The sequence below is a fragment of the Mustelus asterias genome, chromosome 8 (assembly GCF_964213995.1).
Source record: "Mustelus asterias chromosome 8, sMusAst1.hap1.1, whole genome shotgun sequence".
Taxonomy (NCBI): domain Eukaryota; kingdom Metazoa; phylum Chordata; class Chondrichthyes; order Carcharhiniformes; family Triakidae; genus Mustelus; species Mustelus asterias.
In genome coordinates, this window is record NC_135808.1 from 60,874,090 (window position 1) to 60,892,179 (window position 18,090).

At 43.2% G+C, this 18,090-nt stretch overlaps 1 protein-coding gene across 1 annotated transcript in view; it reads left to right on the forward strand.

The window, feature by feature from the left end:
- The first annotated feature begins 631 nt into the window (after positions 1-631).
- Positions 632-18,090, forward strand: part of brinp2 (bone morphogenetic protein/retinoic acid inducible neural-specific 2) — a 168,967-nt gene continuing 151,508 nt past the window's right edge. Inside the window, exon 1 of the mRNA XM_078219319.1 lies at positions 632-864. Within this exon, the coding sequence (XP_078075445.1) occupies positions 632-864 (233 nt within the window). The remainder of the gene's footprint in view (positions 865-18,090) is intronic.

The following is an 18,090-nucleotide window of genomic DNA, read 5'->3' on the forward strand; positions in this document are numbered from 1 at the left end:
TGTGTGTGTTTGATTGTGTTTGGACTATATCCTGGGTGCGTGTTTGACTGGTTTGTGTTCAGCATCTTCTGGCTGTGTTTTATGTGGGCTACAGTCAGTGGTATGTTTGACTGCGCTTTGAGTACATTCTGGATGTTAGTTTGGCTGTGTTTTGTTGAGCATACTCTGGGCGTGTCTTTGGCTGCGTTTTCTGTTAGTCAACAATTCTAGGTGTGTATCCGGCTGTGCTTCATGCTGATTGTATTCTGGTTGTGTTTTGAATATATCGTGCGCGTATGTTGACTATATTCCGAGAGAGTTTGGCTGTGTTTTGTGTTGAATATGCCCTTGTCTGTGTGGTGTGTACACAGCAGCCTGCCTGGTTGTATTTGGGAGTCTGGGGTTGGTCCTGTAACTCATGCTGAACGATTGCACTCTCTGTCTTCAGCACCAGGCGGTGGTGCTCAGGAAGGGCGCTGGTCGTTATGTTTCAATGCTGCATGCCCTGGACAGGATGTTCTTCCTCCACTTGCTGCAGAGGGACTTAATGATAAAAGTGAGGCTGCCCTTGTTCTTAATGTCTTGTTTTTTTAATGGAACAGGTCTTGAGAGAGTGCTAGGAGAATGAAGAGGAAGTGTCCCAGATGGAAGGATGAACTGGCGGCTTGTTGATCTCGTCTCTTTGCTGTTCCGATGGGACCGCCTGGCTCTGACTCTCCACTGCTGGGCTCTTTTGGTACTTTCCTGTCAACACCAACACCAACATGCCACCAGCCCCCTCGACTGGCTACTCTCGGACAAGGGGCCCTTCCACCGGGCTCGGGATTACTCCAATTTCCTGGATCGATACCGTCAGGGATTTACTACCAGATACAAAATCTACAGGTAAGGCCCTGGAAATACAGTGCTTACCAGGTCGGGCAGCCTCTGTGGAGTGAAAATTAAACAGCGTTAGCGTTTTCAGGTCGATGGCCAGAGGTTTACATCTGGTGTTTTTCTAAACGAAAAAACAACAGGTTTTGTTTGGGTTTAAGAGCACAGATCACTCCGCCTGTAACAAACAAGCCTCTATTCAATGATGCAGGTCACTTAAAGCGGCGTGGACATGGTCCCTTTAAGAGTCGGTGTATCAGTTTCTCCGGTTCCAGCGCTGTGGTCCGTGTGCTCACATCTCCCCCTGATGAGGGGTTTGGGATCTGCAGCCCCTGCCGAAAGCTTCTTGATTAATCTCTCTCACTCTCACACACACATACACACACTAACACTTGGTGCCTCAGGTCCAACTGTGCAGCCACAGTTTTTAAAGAAGGGTGGGGGCGGGGAATCTCCCTTTGTATTACAAGACCTGTACTCACTGGCAGTGTTACTAAGATGGTCCGTATCCCTTGAAATCGCAGGAATGAACCAGTAGCAACATTACAGTGGGAAAGTATCATTGACAATGGCAAGGATATATGTTTGTATATACCTATTCACCCAACATTATTGGACCTATTGCATCCCAGTATTTAATTGCAAATGATCTCTATGCCTCTGCAAAGGGAACATCATAATCACAATTACTTACACGCACATGTTTCCAAAACGGAGTTGTGCAGCTTATGGGTCTAAATGCAAACTTTAAAAAAATATAATCGACAGCGTTTATAATTCAAGGAGTAATAAACACCTTGACCTGAGTTGTGACAGCCTTCTAGAGCCGAGATTTAGGGGCTGGTTTTCAACTGAGCTTCAATCTTCCAGTTTGTTGAATCTCAAACCCTCCATTAGATGCCAGTCTGTAACTGCCACTTTATCCACCATGCTATCAAGAAGCTAGCTGAAACTTTCAATTGGGATTTTAGCCTGCAGCTTAACACTTGGTATCCACTACCTTAACCTTCAACCATCTGAATGTCTTAATTATAGATTCCAGCTGGGACCTTGCCCATGGTGGCCATTAGACTCCACATATTAACCAACAATCCCTTCCATTAGATTGGATTCCAACTCATTCATAGATATCCTGATGATCTGGACACTAATCAATCTCTTTTATTGTTTGCAGCGAATAATATGTATTTTCCTGGAATGGTGGATATGTGTAATGCAGGATTTTAACTGATGCAAGTATAATTAATGCCTTAAAGCTAAATATTTTTAGCAGGTTCCAGGAAACAACAAATAAAAATGTTCTAAACAAATTATTTTTTCATTCTGCGGACATTATTACTTCCTTAGTTAAATGTTTAATAGACGATAGAAATTGCGCTCTACGATTATTGGTGATTAAAATATGTAACTGACATTTCCCTCATGGCATTGCTCACAGTAAATCAGATAATCTATTATTTATAATGACAGGAACATTATACCATGTATCATCCTTACTAAACTACAGCTGTATTTAATTTGATCGGTCCCCACTTAATGCCATGATTTAATTGTTGTCACTCCTGAAGTGAATTGGTGGTTACAGAATTTGGAAGATTGGCAATTGCTTATAATTTTCTGACTCTCTGTCAGGAGAGAGAGAAAAAACGTGAAATGGCTGCATTTTCTTTCTCCTTATAATAGATTCCAAGTACGATGTTTGAAATGTGTGGGACTATTATCTTTCTGGGGATTATAGGGCAGCAATTTGCAGTAGACAAGCAGCCTCACTGGACATGGGGACAGGTTGCAGTTCAGACAGTAAAGTAGCCCTAATTCTGCATCCCTTAACAATCTCTGGCCTAATATTCAAACCAAACTGCTTGATTAGATTCAACTCTATAACTTAATTAGCCCTCAAGTGTCCATTATCATTCCAACATGCAGAGACTATCTGAACACATCAATTAGATAGCTGTCGACAATTCCCTTTCAGATAGCTAGTTATTTAATTTTATTTGTCCATTGATCAAAAAGTTTGGGGATTGGATTCATCCATCACACTTGAGGCATTTCACTTCAAATGTCGCAATTCAAAGTGTTACTTCCTGCTGGTTTTTCAGTCTTTGATAACCTGCCGTCTCTCAAGGACATGAGTTGGGGATTTAAGACGTGCACTGGGTCCCAAACTACCCTGAGCAAGAGTTCACAATCAAACAGTACCTTTTACTGCCATACATTTAAAAAAATCCCACGGCCCCTCACAGAGGGATAATCAACGCAATTAGACACCATGGCCAAAGAAGGGCAACTAGATGTTTGGTCAAATGAAGTAGGTCTTGAGGTAGGGCTTAAAGGAAAAGAGGGGGTGAAAATGCAGTTCCAGACTGCGACACTTTGTTGGCAGAAGGTATGGTCACTAATTTGGGGGTGCAGTGAATGGTACACACAGGAGTAAAAACAGAAAATGCTGGGAGCACTCAGCATCGGTGGAGAAAGTGTTCCCATTTCAGATTGATGACCTTTCGTCAGAACAGGGTTGGGCACCTGAAATGCTAACCATGTTTCTCTCTCTCTCTCTGATAGATCTGCTGAGTATTTCCTGCATTTTTAAATTTTTTTTCATATTTCTAGCACCTGCACTATTTTTTGATTTGGTGTGAATAGGAGGATAGCTAATTTAAATGTAAGCTTTGTTAAAAAAAATCATCTACAACATTCAGGAATCAGTTCCTACTTTACTCGTTCATTCTCGGGTATCCTTTTTTCTGTGTAAATGATTTCAGCTTCTTAGTTGAGATACAAGGCTTCTTGTAACCAGCTGAAACTGGAGGTGGAGTTTATCATGGCCCGGATTTTGCTGTCAGCGGCGATGTGATGATGACTCTCGCTACTGACCTCAAAGAAAGCTGATTACCGAGATATAACAATCTCTGCATTATAAAATGCCCCTCTCCTGACATCAGTTTGCATCTGGTGCCAAGTCAACATGTCTCTCGAGATGCTGCCACATCTGTTGAGTACTTCCTGTCTCTATCCCTAGGCATTCCAATTTACCCAAATGTTAGTGGCTATGCCTTCTCCTGGAATTGCCTTTTCACCCCCTCCTCCTCCTTAAGACCTTCCTTAAAACCCATTATTTTCTCTCAGTGTATAGCAACAATGATGTCATTAAGCAGGGTAAGGAGTCAATTGTATCAAAGTATTCTCACAGACAGCAAAGTAGGAATTAAACTGCATTGATTTTTTTTAACTTCTAATCAAAATTTAGCTGAGTAAAATAAATTAGGAGGTGCATGTGGTATTATAGTAATGCCATAAACGGACCTGTTTTATTAAACTTACTATGTTAATTGATGATTTGTTCATCATCATGGAAAAAAACAACATTCTGCAACTATAAAATTAGCTTTTTAGGGACAGTGGGCTGTTGAGCAGTAATTGTGAACTTAGTTAAAAACAATTTCGCCTCAAGCAACCAGTCACAACATTTTCAGTGATCTTTTTGGTGTGGTTATATTGTAAAAGGCAGGTTTTCACCAGCTGTTATTTATGATTGATTGTGGTTGGTGGGAGGTTGATTCAACAGGATACTCTACAGACTCACTGCCAGTGATCCCTGGATGTCTGCATTTATATGTGCCTGAGCAGACCCCTGGGGCAGAATCTTACACTCTCCTCAGCCAGATTGGCAGGACACACATATGTGGCCAATTAACAGGCACTTCCATGGCGGAGAAGGCCATTGTCATGTTTGAAGCCCACCTGGTCCACTCCTTGGACTACTGGCAGAAAAAGGGAGGGGGTATAATTCCTTTATAGGCCGATTGAAGAATTCCCCCTAATGTCTGACAGTCCCCCCCCGACCCACCGCCCCCCCCCCTCCCCCCGCCCCCCCTCCCCCCTCCCCCCGCCCCCCCTCCCCTGCCCCGCACCCTCCCTCGCCCGCCCCCCCGCCCCCCTCCCCCGCCCCCCCGCCCCCCTCCCCCGCCCCCCGCCCCCCTCCCCCGCCCCCCCGCCCCCCTCCCCCGCCCCCCCCCGCCCCCCCGCCCCCCTCCCCCGCCCCCCCGCCCCCCTCCCCCGCCCCCCCGCCCCCCTCCCCCGCCCCCCCGCCCCCCCCTCCCCCGCCCCCTCCCCCCTCCCCTCCCCCTGCCCCCTCCCCTCCCCCTGCCCCCTCCCCTCCCCCCGCCCCCTCCCCTCCCCTCCTCCCCCCCCTCCCCCCCCTCACCCCCCATCCCCCCCTCTCCCCCCCCACCTCCCCACCCCCACCTCCCCTCCCCCCACCTCCCCTCCCCCCACCTCCCCTCCCCCCACCTCCCCTCCCCCCACCTCCCCTCCCCCCACCTCCCCTCCCCCCACCTCCCCTCCCCCCACCTCCCCTCCCCCCCCTCTCCACTCGGTGATTTTCAAATGCATGTTGCTGTTATTGTACCTGTGTGCTCTAGAATATGGCCAGGATCAAAGTTGGCCAACTAATTGGTACAATCAGCTCCCTGGGGCTCACTGACAATGTTACATAATTGGAAACAACCTTCCACTGGTTCCTATAAAATATCAGGATTTTTTTTTTCTTATTTTGTCCTTTTGCAAATTGAAGGCGATGACATTCATTTTTATTGTTGTTGTGTCGAGAAACATGCTTCTAATGTGTTTGGCATTGGGTTTTCATCAATTGGATACCAGCTTTTAAAAATGTAGTTCCCAGTTGCAAAAATGGATTATAAGTTTGCCTTTTCTATGGGTTTAGTCTTTGTGTGGTACAAGTACAGCAAGTAATTAGGAAAGCTAATAGAATGTTATCATTTATCTTGAGGGAAATTGATTACAAAAATAGGGAGGTTTTGCTTCAGTTGTGCAGGGCATTGTTGAGACCAGATCTGAGGTATTGTGTATCGGAGTGGTCTCCTTATTTAAGGAAAGATGTAAATACCTTCGAAGTAGTTCAGAGAAGGCCTAATAGATTAACACCACGAATGAGAGGGTTGTCTTATGAGGCAAGGTTGGTGAGGTTAGGTTTGTATCCACTAGAGTTCAGAAGAGAAGGAGATAACTTGATTGAAACCTTTAAAAAGCTAAAGGGTATTGACAAGGTGGATGTGGAGAGGATGTTTCCTCTTGTGGGAGAATCTGGAACAAGGACTCACTGTTTAAAAATAAGGTGTTGCTCATTTAAGACAGAGATGAGGAGAAGTTTTATCTCTGAGGGTTGTGAGTCTCTGAAATTTTCCTCCTCAAAGGGCAGTGGAAGCAGATTCTTTGAATATTTCAAAGACAGAGAGAGATAGATTTTTGATTAACAAGGAGGTGAAAGGTTATTGGGGTCCGGCAGGAATGTGAGATTGAAGTTACAATTGGATCAGCCATGATCTGATTGAATGGCAAGGCAGGCTCGAAGGGGCTGAGTGGCCTACTCCCGCTCATAATTTGTATGTTCGTATGTGTTTTGTTATAACTTAGAGCACTAAATTTGAGAATCATTCTTGCTACTTATCTTCAAATCTTTGACAATACAACAGTGCCCTTTTGAAGATAGGATTCCTGCCTTATTATCAATGTGACCTTGGAATTATTGTGATAATGTAGTGGGTCAGCATACAAATCACCTAATGGAGCGAAAGGCTCTTCTGGAAGTGATGAGGGAGCAGAGTAGTGACATTATTTTTGAATTGCCCTGTAAAGAGGTGGCAACATAATGGATCTCAGTAGTCTCCTTATAAACTTCAATCCACGATAGTTCTACTGGTTCCACACGAAATGGGTTTGAATAACCTCGGCTTGGTTCCTTGGGATGTAATATGGTATATATTAATGGTTTATGTCAACAAAAAAAGGGCTAGTACAGAAAGGGGAAAAATTATAATGAGTATATGGCACATTTCTGGGGTTCGGGCTAAGATGTCTCTTGGTGTACAATAAAACTGAAGTTTGGAACACTTGACTTTAGTATGTGTTGAAACTTGGTCAAGTGTTCAGTGCCAACTCACAGAAAACAAAATCTTAAATATTTTATCTTCAAAATGCCATGCCAACACCTTGTTGTCCTTGCTAATCTTTTGATGAATAAAGACATCAAAATACTTTACACCTATATTTTTGCATAGACATCAGTCTTTTGTGTGAACATATCACATGCTTTGCTTTACATTTAATCACAATTAAATCAATTTATTATCACATAGTCTATCCTAATTTGCCGAGATACTTGGATTGTTACCAATCTTCCCTACACGGTGAATTATATTCATAGAATCCCAACAGTGCAAAAGGAGGCCAGTTGGCCCATCGAGCCTGCACCAACAACAATCTCACACAGGCCCTATCCGTGTAACCCTATGTATTTACCCCGCCAATCCCCCTGAAACTAAGGGTCAATTTAGCATGGCTAATCAACCTAATCTGCACATCTTTGCAGTGTGGGAGGAAACCAGAGCACCCGGCGGAAACCCATGCAAACACCGGGAGAACGTGCAAACTGCACACAGACCATCACCCAAGGCCAGAATTGAACCCGGGTCCCTGGTGCTGTGAGGCAGTCGTGCTAGCCGTTATGCCACCATGCCATCGTTCTCCTTTGTTAATTCAGTTATCATCTCCATGAGCACTTAACAGCTTTGAAAGGCTTGGCGGTTGTTCCTAAGATTGTGCTATGGTCTTTGCCCCCTTTAGGTAAGGATGGATAGTTTTTATTTGATAAATCTTTCCCTTTACCTGTGTTAGGTTCACAGGTCTGTGTATATTTGATTCGCACTTCCAGTGTTTTTGAATATGCTATTCACTTTTCCTCAGGTTCACAAGCTAAAAATCTTTGACCCCAGTTCCTTGTTTCTCATGTCTTTAGAAAATATACTCTTCTGCTTCCTTAATAATTTATGCTTTGGTGTCACCTCCTGCTACAGATTTCCACGCCAACTTGGCGCAATCGGCAATTTGTCCATGGTTTCCATTTGTGAAGTGTGTATATATCAGACTTACAATTTTCCATGTTCTTCCCATAGTCTGTTAACTCAACTCATTCTACAGATAGTTCATCTGTTACATAATTCTGTCAGATTACTTAGTTAAATCTGTTCATATCACTTGCATGTCCCCCCTTTCTGTTGTTCTTTTCTCCTTTTTACTGCCAATTTACTTTACACTTGTCTGAATACTTTTTAATCTCAAGGGAGAGTCTGGGCCTTTTAATTTGTTTTATTTTTACTTTGCCTTCCAGCTATTCTTCCTTAGCGTTTTCTTCATTGTTCTAAAATGTGCCATCTGATAGTCTTACACACTTTTTTCCAACTTTAACCTCATTCCTGTTTAGCTTCTACCAATTGAAAGATCAACTGAACTCAACTATTTCAGTATCGTTGAAAATTATATGTGGAATGCTGTCAAAATTGGGATTATGTTCCATGGCAGGGTGGGAACATGGAGTGTTTCCTGCTTCGGAGTGGGAACACACGCCAAATCTCCAGCCCCGACTTCATTAATAATGCGACCTAGTGTTTTGTGCCACATTCTGTTGCGGGGGGGGTTGGGTTGGGGGGGGGTTGGGTTGGGGGGGCGGCCTGATGGCACGTAATCTGTCATCCTATTTGAGTGCCACATTGAAAAGATGCCCAACACCATCGACCCACTATTGAAGAAAGAAGGTGGACATTCTGAAAATGAAGATGGATCTCTGGGAGCATCCTGAGGCCAGAAGATGGATCTTCTGAGAAATAAGATGGATCTCCAAGAACATTGTGAGGCTGGAAGATGAATAATCCCTCCAGGACACCAAATATGGAAAGTCCACCTATAGATGCGCCCTCCATCCAACGCTGTGGCATTCCTGGATCCAGGGTTGCTAGCGGCATCCATCCTGAACTCTGGAAGCATTCCCAGACATTATTCAGGAGAGTCCCAATATCCGAACACCATGTTTGCCAAAAGCGTTTTCCCACTGGTGCCGCAGAGAATTGGTCATGGGTGGTCAGGCCTTCATCTGAATTCCATTAGTGGGATCAGTTTCGTGCTTGCCTTAGTGGGTTTCCAATCTGCCATGGCAGGCACCAGCAGAAGATCCCGTGGAAAATTCACACCTGCGTAAAACCCACTTTTAGGTCTCCCACCAAATTCACTTTCCCCGGCTGCCATTGAACCCGTCAGTGGTGGCTTGGGATAATTGCTAAGTTTATTTTAGTTTTCTCTCCTATGTTTGTTCTCCTGGCGTGACGCGACTAAATCCTGATGAGGTTACAATTCTGCAAAAACATCTTCCAAATGCCCACTCTGTGAGAAAGTTGGCAATTATCATGAATAGACTACTAAATCACGAGAGGCGCCACAAATAAACTCAATCTTATCCTTGTAGGCATTTGAACTGGATGAGAAATTAGAATCTCTTTTTAAAATGCACATCTTATCGACATTTGTTATTCAGTTCTTCAGAAAACAGCTGCAGCTATTGATTCAGTACACCTCCCCTATCCATTCATTATCTCACTACCGTTTGCTTCCATCTCTTGCCATATATGCTCATCAATGTGCCTCCCTCACCTAATCCTCCTTCTTGTACAGTAGCGTCTCTCTTTATTAACAAGCCTGAGGCATTCTGCACGGGGTGCCAGAAAAATTAACTGTGCGATTCTATATTCTGTGTTCCAAGAAAACAATACCTATTATAACAGCAACAACAACAGAATGAATATTATACCAGCGCACCTTGCTCCCAACCGCACTCCCTATTGCTCAGACTCATCTAGTTATGTTTTCCCTTCTATTTGAATCGAATCTGGAATGTGGAGAATAATTCAATGTGAAAAATGTTTGCTGCTAAAAATATGGGGTTTATTTTTATATCGTATTACTGAGTCAACCAGTATGAAAATTTCATGTCTGATAATCATGAGCATTAAGCTCCGGCCTACAATTTAATGTCTTCCTTCAGGCTTTCTTTAGTTCAGTAATTCGGTTATTATGTGATATTTTTTAGCACGATATAAGAAGGTGTTTTCAGTAATGGGGTCAGAGTACATTTGAAACAGTTCAGGAGTGTAGTAGTTGAAGGTTTAATAAACCTCTATATAAGCAGAATAATGATTTTTATACAGGATTTTGAGTCAGTCTCATTTGAGATGGGCTTGGACAGGTTTCTTGCATGGGCTTCATTAACTTAGCATGGTAGCAACGCATTATAGCCTCTAGAATGTTATGAGATCTGAGTAGGATTTCATAGAATGTTTATGGGATTGTCTTGTAAGATATCTGTCGAAATTTGTTGATAGAAAAGGTTAAGTTTCCATTAGGTTATCAAAGGAGTTCCATAGGATGTCAATAGGGATTGTTTATGAACAGGCAGGATCTCTTATTGAATGTCCCTGAAGATTTAATATTATTTGCATTTGGAAGATTTATACATTTCTTAATGTGTTTTTTTTTTGCTGAACTAGATATTACTGTTGACGATGTGGTTACACTGAAGCTTATTATGTTTAATCAAGTTCCTCTCCGTCTTAAGAGACGCTAACTCAATCATGTTAAATGGGTCAACACCTTTGTTACAGAAATGGAAGGAGAAATTAGTTAGGATCTTCGAAGCATTTGTATGCTAACATGGCCCCTTGTAATTCCTGTATATATCTGTATGTTGCTTAATAACATCCTGGGGGAAGTAGTCGGTATATTTGTGGAGCAGATTTAAAGGGGGATTTTGTAGGCCAAATGATGAACTTTAGGCCAACCTTATAGGTAGAAGTTTAGATGCTTGTCAGTGGTGGACTGGAGGTGGGTGTGCCAGGTTGCCAGCACGTTCCCGCCTCCAGGTCACTTTTATCCAGGAGACTTGGGGAGGGAGTGGTGATTGAAATCCAGTCGCCTTGGAGCCCCTCATTGAGACCAAAGCACAGTCTGAGAATAGAGAGGCAACATCCTTTGGCAGACTGGAACCCCCAACCCTGCATCAACGAAGGCTGAACGGCTACAGGAAAGACCATCCAATTAGCACAATGATAGCTTGGCAGCTGTGGCCACTTTGCATTGAAAACGTCTTACCTCCTCCAGAAAGCGTCTCCATTGTGAAGGACCTCTTCTCTCTCTTACATAGATCTGAAACTCACAACTTGGATAGAGGGGTGGCTGGTACGTCATTACTGGAGGGTCTCCTTTTGGCCTTCCAGTCTTGGGGTCCTGTCCACCATCCTGAATTGCATAGTGGGCGTGCTCCCCAGCCATGAGTTTTGCCCACCGCAGACCGGTGATCTGACACCGATGCATCACGGGCCAGGATCCAGGAATTCTCCTGATGTCAGGGTCCCAACTTCCAAAACAAAAATCCAATCAATGACTTGAGGAAAACTCTGCCTATCAGGCTTTAACAAGCCTTCATCCACAACCACACAAGCATTTTGGAAAATGTGAAGTGTTCAGCTGTAATTATTTAAGAGCCAGTACTTCCATTTCTGAGATTTGCATGCCTGATTTTTCTTTTCCTTATGGCAACACTGGCAAAAGGTAATTTTCATAGAATCATATAATTCCTACAGTAGAGGAGGAGATCATTCAGCCCATTGAGTCTGTACCAACAACAATCCCACCCAGGCCCTATCCCCTTAACCCCACATATTTACCCTGCTAATCTCCCTGACACTGAGGGGAAATTTAGCATGGCCAAATCAACCGAACCTGCACGTCTTTGGACTGTGGGAGGAAACCGGAGCACCTGGAGGAAACCCATTGCAGACATCGGGAGAATGTGCAAACTCCATACAGACAGTGACCCAAAGCTGGAATCGAACCTGGATCCCTGGCGCTGGGAGGCAGCAGTGCTAACCATTGTGCCACTGTTTGCCTTAACTCATCTCTAATTGGCCTGTGGGCATCAAGAGTCAACCACATAATATTGGATTGGAGTCACATGGAGGGGTACCAGCTTTCATTTTCTGAAAGACTTTAGTAAACCATTTGGATTTCTGTGATATTCCAATGGTTTCCTTCGTGGCTATTTGATGGCATGAAGTCAAAAATGACCAAATTTAGTAAATTAAGTTTCACCGCTTTTGACATTTGGCTTTGAACTCATAGCCTATGGGTTGCTGGTGCAGGACCACATGGAACAAGAAAGAGCCTTTATGAATTTGTGCAAGCTACAATGTGGATTGAATTCTTCACACAATATCATGAAGTTCAATGTCCTTCACGGAAGTCTGTGCACGCATTTCTAATATAATTGACTAGGATTTATTTCCAATATTTTGTATTGTTACACGCTTTTTAATGCTCTTTGGAATCAAATATTTATAATATAAAATATTTATAACAATCCTTTCTATCTGCTCTGCCTTTTCTTCTGCCTCTTTTCATAGAAACCATAGAAACCCTACAGTGCAGAAGGAGGCCATTCGGCCCATCGAGTCTGCACCGACCACAATCCCACCCAGGCCCTACCCCCACATATTTACCCGCTAATCCCTCTAACCTACACATCCCAGGACTCTAAGGGGCAATTTTTAACCTGGCCAATCAACCTAACCCGCACATCTTTGGACTGTGGGAGGAAACCGGAGCACCCGGAGGAAACCCACGCAGACACGAGGAGAATGTGCAAACTCCACACAGACAGTGACCCGAGCCGGGAATCGAACCCAGGACCCTGGAGCTGTGAAGCAGCAGTGCTAACCACTGTGCTACCATGCCGCCCATTTTGATTTTTTATTCATGTAAAATTTACACATGATCTCAGTTCGGTGGAGAGACATCATGGACATTTATTGAAAAGTTTCAGGAATTCTGCTGTTGCTGTTCTTTCCTGTGTTATGGGTCTTTACTTAATTGAATTACATAGAACTTACAGCAGTCCCTTCGCCCCAACTAAGACCCAGGTATTTATCACCAGGTCAGATGTACAGAGTCTGGAGATTTCGGGATGTGGGTGGAGGTGGGCGACAGTCCATTCGACCCACCTGAGACCCAGAGTTTTGTTTCCGGGTCGGATCTTCAGAGCCTGGAGGTATCTGGAAGTGGGCTGAAATAGCAGTTAGGGCAGGCAACTCCAGAGTGAATGTGGGTTGCAGAGGTAGTTTAGGCCTGTTTCTGTGCTCCAACACGGTGTTTAAACAGAAATAAAAACACCCGCCAGCCCTCATCCCTGACCCCGCGCACACTGTTTATGCCACATCCACACTAACTTATGCCAACCCATCTCCCTCTACTCACCCACATGATCCCTTATATACCTATGCCATCCCAGGGTCCTCTACCCACCCCCCCGACCCCTCATGCCCTGTTCCAACTCATGGCAACCTAAGCCTTCACATGTCACCCTATGCAATTATCCCTTCCATGCCAACTCACCTAGTATCCTTGGACACTTCCTGGCAGCTTTGATATTTCCTGAACAGCTTTGACACTCCCTATACGGTTGGAATGTTCCTTGACAATTCCTGTAAAGCAGAACAGGGCAGTATGCTGGCACAGTAGTTAACATGGCTGCCTCATAGCACCAGGGGCCTGGGCTCAATTCCGGCCTTGGGTCATTGTCTGTGTGGAGTTTGCACATTCTCCCCGTGTCTGTGTGGGTTTCCTCCAGGTGCTCCGATTTCATCCCATTGTTCAAAGATGTGCGGGTTCGGTTGATTGTCCATGCTAAATTGACTCTTAGTGTCAGGGGATTAGCAGGGTAAATATGTAGAGTTACGGGAATAGGGCTTCGGAGGGATTGTGGTCAGTGCGGCCTCGGTAGGATTGTGGTCGGTGCAGTCTCAATGAGCCGATTGGCCTCCTGCACTGTAGGGATTCTATGACAGTTCCATGACAGTCCCCTGACAGCTGGACAGTTCCTTAACAACTGGATAGTTCCAGTGAATTTGTCTGGAAAAAGTGCAAAATCATGTTTAATTCTAACAATGCTTCAGGGTGTCTTACCTCTCCCAAAAGTGTCCCTGGACCATATCCAAAATGATACCCTACCTCTCCAAAGAGGAATGTACCTTGGTTATCCAAAGAATCCGCAAAGCTCAGACCTCCTCTTACCGGGTCTGCTCTGCACATCTTGGGATTCATGCAGTTAGAGTTCAAAAATTGGAAGTCAATGGAGGTAGCTGGTGACTTAAAAGGCCAGCTGCTGTTAATAGGCTCCAAGCCAAGTTGCTGAAGCAGAAAGCAAGAGATCTAGTGATTTTCTACATTGGCAGAGTTTATTGACCTGTTCAGTTTCACAGCTCTCCTCCCACTCAACCCAGTGTCCCAGTTATCTGCTATCAATGTGTGCTCAAATATAATTAATACCCATCACTTGTTTTCTTAACCATAACAATGGGTCGGATTTTCCAACCTTGTCCATGGCTGCAATTCACTGGTCCCGCTGCAGTGAATGGAGTTTTGGCTGAATGCTAAATTCTCCATTCTCGCTCTCAGCGGTAGCAGGATGTATGGACCGGGAAAATTCCGGTTAACAATCCACGACAATGTAATTAATAAGACATGATAGCTGCCCCTGTGATTCGTACATGCGTGAACCCCAATTGGCTCCAGTCCTGCCTCTGCAAAAATTGGAAATGCTGGATTTTGGGGACGGGACTTGGAAAATTCAGCCACTTGCGGGATTTTCACTTGGCGAATATCTAGGTATTCCCTTCTTCCTCTTGTACGTACCCAGCTTCCCCTTAAGTGTGTCGATGCTATTTACCTCAACTACTTCCTGTGGTATCAAAGTTTCTTCTGAATTTCTTATTGGATTTTTTAGGGACGATATTCCATTTATATTTATGATACCCTACTTTTGGATTTGTACGTAAATGGAAGCAATTTCTTTAAGTCTACCCTATCCAACCCTAATTTTGAAGAGATGGGAACATAGCGACAAGGGTAGGATATTTATCTCCTTAATTCTGTTCTGCCATTCAGTGAGATCATGGATGATCTGTGGCCTAACTTCATTTACCCCACTTTTGCCCTATATCCCTTAACACTTGAAAAATCTAACAATCTCAGTTTTAAAATTGGCAATCAATCTGGCATCAATTGCCATTTGCTGAAGCAAGTTCCAAAGTAGTACTGTTCTTTGTGTGTCAAAATGTTTTGACTCCTGAACATTATGGTTCTAATTGTTAGACTGTACCTTCTAGGCTGATGCTCACCGACTAGAGTAAATCGTTTCTCCCAATTTACCTGTTCTGTTTACCATATTTTGAAAACATTGAACAAATCAATTTTAACTTTCTAAATTCCAGGGCACACAATCGCTGCTTTTGTTTTAATTATTCCTTTTAGACAGACAGCTGGAACCCAGACATCATTCTACTAAATCAGTGCAGCACTCCCTCCAAGGTCACTGAATCCTTCCTCATGTGTGGTGTCTAGAACTGTTCCATTAGCACAGAATCATAGAATCCCTGCAGTGTAGAAGGAGGCCATTCAGCCTATTGAACCTACACTGACAACAATCCCACCCAGGCCTTACCCCCGTAACCCCGCATATTTACCCTGCTAAACCCCCTGACACGAAGGGGCAATTCAGCACAGCAAATTCACCTAACCTGCACATCTTTGGAGTGCAGGAGGAAACCAGAGCACCCGGAGAAAACCCACACAGGCATAGAGAGAATTTGCAAACTCCACATAGCCACCCAAGGCTGGAATTGAACCTAGGTCCCTGTAGCTGTGAAGCAGCAGTGCTAACCACTGTGCCACCATGCTGCATCTTTCATCATCCTCCTCTTTCCCAGAGAAAAGAGCCCTGATCAGTTCAGTTTCATACTCCCCTGACAGTTCTAACCATTCATTTCTTTCTTGTATCATTCTTGTTATTGATTTTTAGATCTTTTTGGGTGTCTTTACATCCTTTTATGTAATAAAGAAAATAGAACTGTGCGCAGTATTCTAAGTGTGGTCTAACCAATGTTCTACGTAATTTGAATATCTGTGCTATTCTCTGCTTGATGTACTTCTGAGTGTGTGGTTTAGTTTGCATTTACTATGGACATTTGTCACAAGCTTGGACATTTATAAATACGTGCCTTATAATTCAGTGAAGTACAATTTTAATGGGGGGAGAAACATTCTAAAGTACATGATATTGTGAGTGTAATATGATTTTTTAAAAATATTGATTTCCAGACTGTGTTGCATTGAGTAGATCTGATTTGCAGCCTTTGAAGAAAATCCGTAGTGGATTTTGGATCATTCTCCAAATTGGCTACATTGACAGATTTCAATATTGCATAAACTTATGGGCAAATAAATGTAGATCAAATATTAATATGGATTCAAACTCTCATAAATCCTGACTCCATTCCAAAATCTAATTAAATGAGAGAAGAACCGACTAGCAACTGGGAGATTTCCCCTGTGGAGAACTTCTAAGTTTAGCCTCTTTCAAAATGAATTTGCTTAATATTCTTAAAGGATGTGGTGATGGGGTGCTGACAATTTCTGGGAACATAGGAACAGGAGTAGGCCATTTAGTCCCTTAAGCCTACTCTGCCATTCAAGGAGATTGTGGCTGATCTGTGATCTAACTCCACAAACCCACCTTTGCCCCATATCCCTTAATGCCCCTGGTTAACAAAACTCCATCAATTTCAAATTTAAAATGAACAATTGCTCTATCACCATTGTACGTGGAAGTTTTCCTGATGTCACTGCTGATAGATCTGGCTTTAAATATTAGATATCCAACTTCATCCTACAGTGCACAACGAGAGGGAAAAGTTTCTCTATCTATTCTGTTCATTCCCCTTAAAATATAGAAACCTTTGATCAAATCAGCTAGAGCCTTCTGAAGTCCAGAGAATGTAGCCTGTTCTGGTGTAATCTCTCCTGGTAATTTACCCTTCAGAGTTCATCTATCATTCTGGTAAATATGTCTTTCCATGGCCATTATTTTCTTCATAAGATGTGATTCTCTTAACGGCTTTGAAGAGCTACATTGTAACTTCTATCGCCTTGTTTTTTTTATAGAATGTGAGCCATTTTAGTCCTTCAGAGATAAAAGACAGCATTCAATTAGCTTTTTCTTTTGCTTATGTTTTGTATCTGCTCATAACACTAATGCTTAATGTACCTGGGCCTCATTTAGGTCCAAAGTAGATGATCTCACATTTTCCTACATTGAACTGCATTCACCCTTTTCCCATTCACTTAATTTATCGACATCTCTTTGTAACTTTATGATTCCATCAACACTGCTTACAATGCCCCCAATCTTTGTGTCATTGGCGAACATGGATAAGTGGCTTTTTAGCCCATTACCTTCATTGCACATAAGTAAGGTGAAACATCAACACAGATCCTTATAAGACATTACTAGTCACATGCTGCCAATTAGAGTACCTGCCCATCATCTCTACTCTCTGTCTCTTGTTACTCAGCCAAGATCCTTGTCAGTCAATAACTTGCCTTCAGTTCCATGCATTTTAATTTCAGCTAACAACCACTTATCAAGTTCCGTTTTAAAGGTCACATAAATAACATCTATACATATTCCCCTCACTACTATAGTCACTCCTGCACAAAATTAAATTGGATTCTTCAAGCTTCACTTAGCCTTTTACAACTCCATGTTGCTTCTCTGTTCTGCTGAAACTTATCAAGGCGTTCAGTCAATCCTTCCTTATTTATAGACTCCAGCCATTTGCCAACAGCAGGTGATCAGCTAATTTTCTATAATTCCCTTTTATCCTCACTTTTCTTAAGTAGCACAGTGCCTTTTTCCAATCTAAAGGATTGGCTACCAAGACAAGAGAACATTGCTGATACCTTATCTTCACCTACTTCCTTTAAATCCCTGGACTGCAAACCATCTTGTCCCAGGGATTTGTCACTCTTTAGTGCCAGTATTTTCTGCATTATTGTCATCTTTCTTCTGTTAGTTCTGGTTCAATATTAGTTTTCTTGGGAAGCCTTAATCCAACTCCTCCGTCTTGCTTTTCTCTGCTGCTTTTACCTAGGGGAATTCCGCAGTAGCTTCATTGCAGTGTTAATGTAAGCCTTACTTGTGACTAATAAATAATAAACTTTAAACTTGGCCAGATTTACTTTGAGGCGGGTCGTTCTGCTTCCTTATTGCAGGAGAAAATGCGCACAATGAGAAAAAGGGTATGGAGCAGCATGGCTGATGAAACCATATATTTAACGGATGTTGAGTAGATCACACTGAAGGGAAATCTTACACTTTGCACTCCAGAATGGATGTGGATATCGAAGACATGGAAGACTCAGGACCAGCAAGTCTCAAAGTGATGGTAGATTGAGCATTGAAATAAAATGTGATCACGCAAGCATGGGTTCAAATACTGT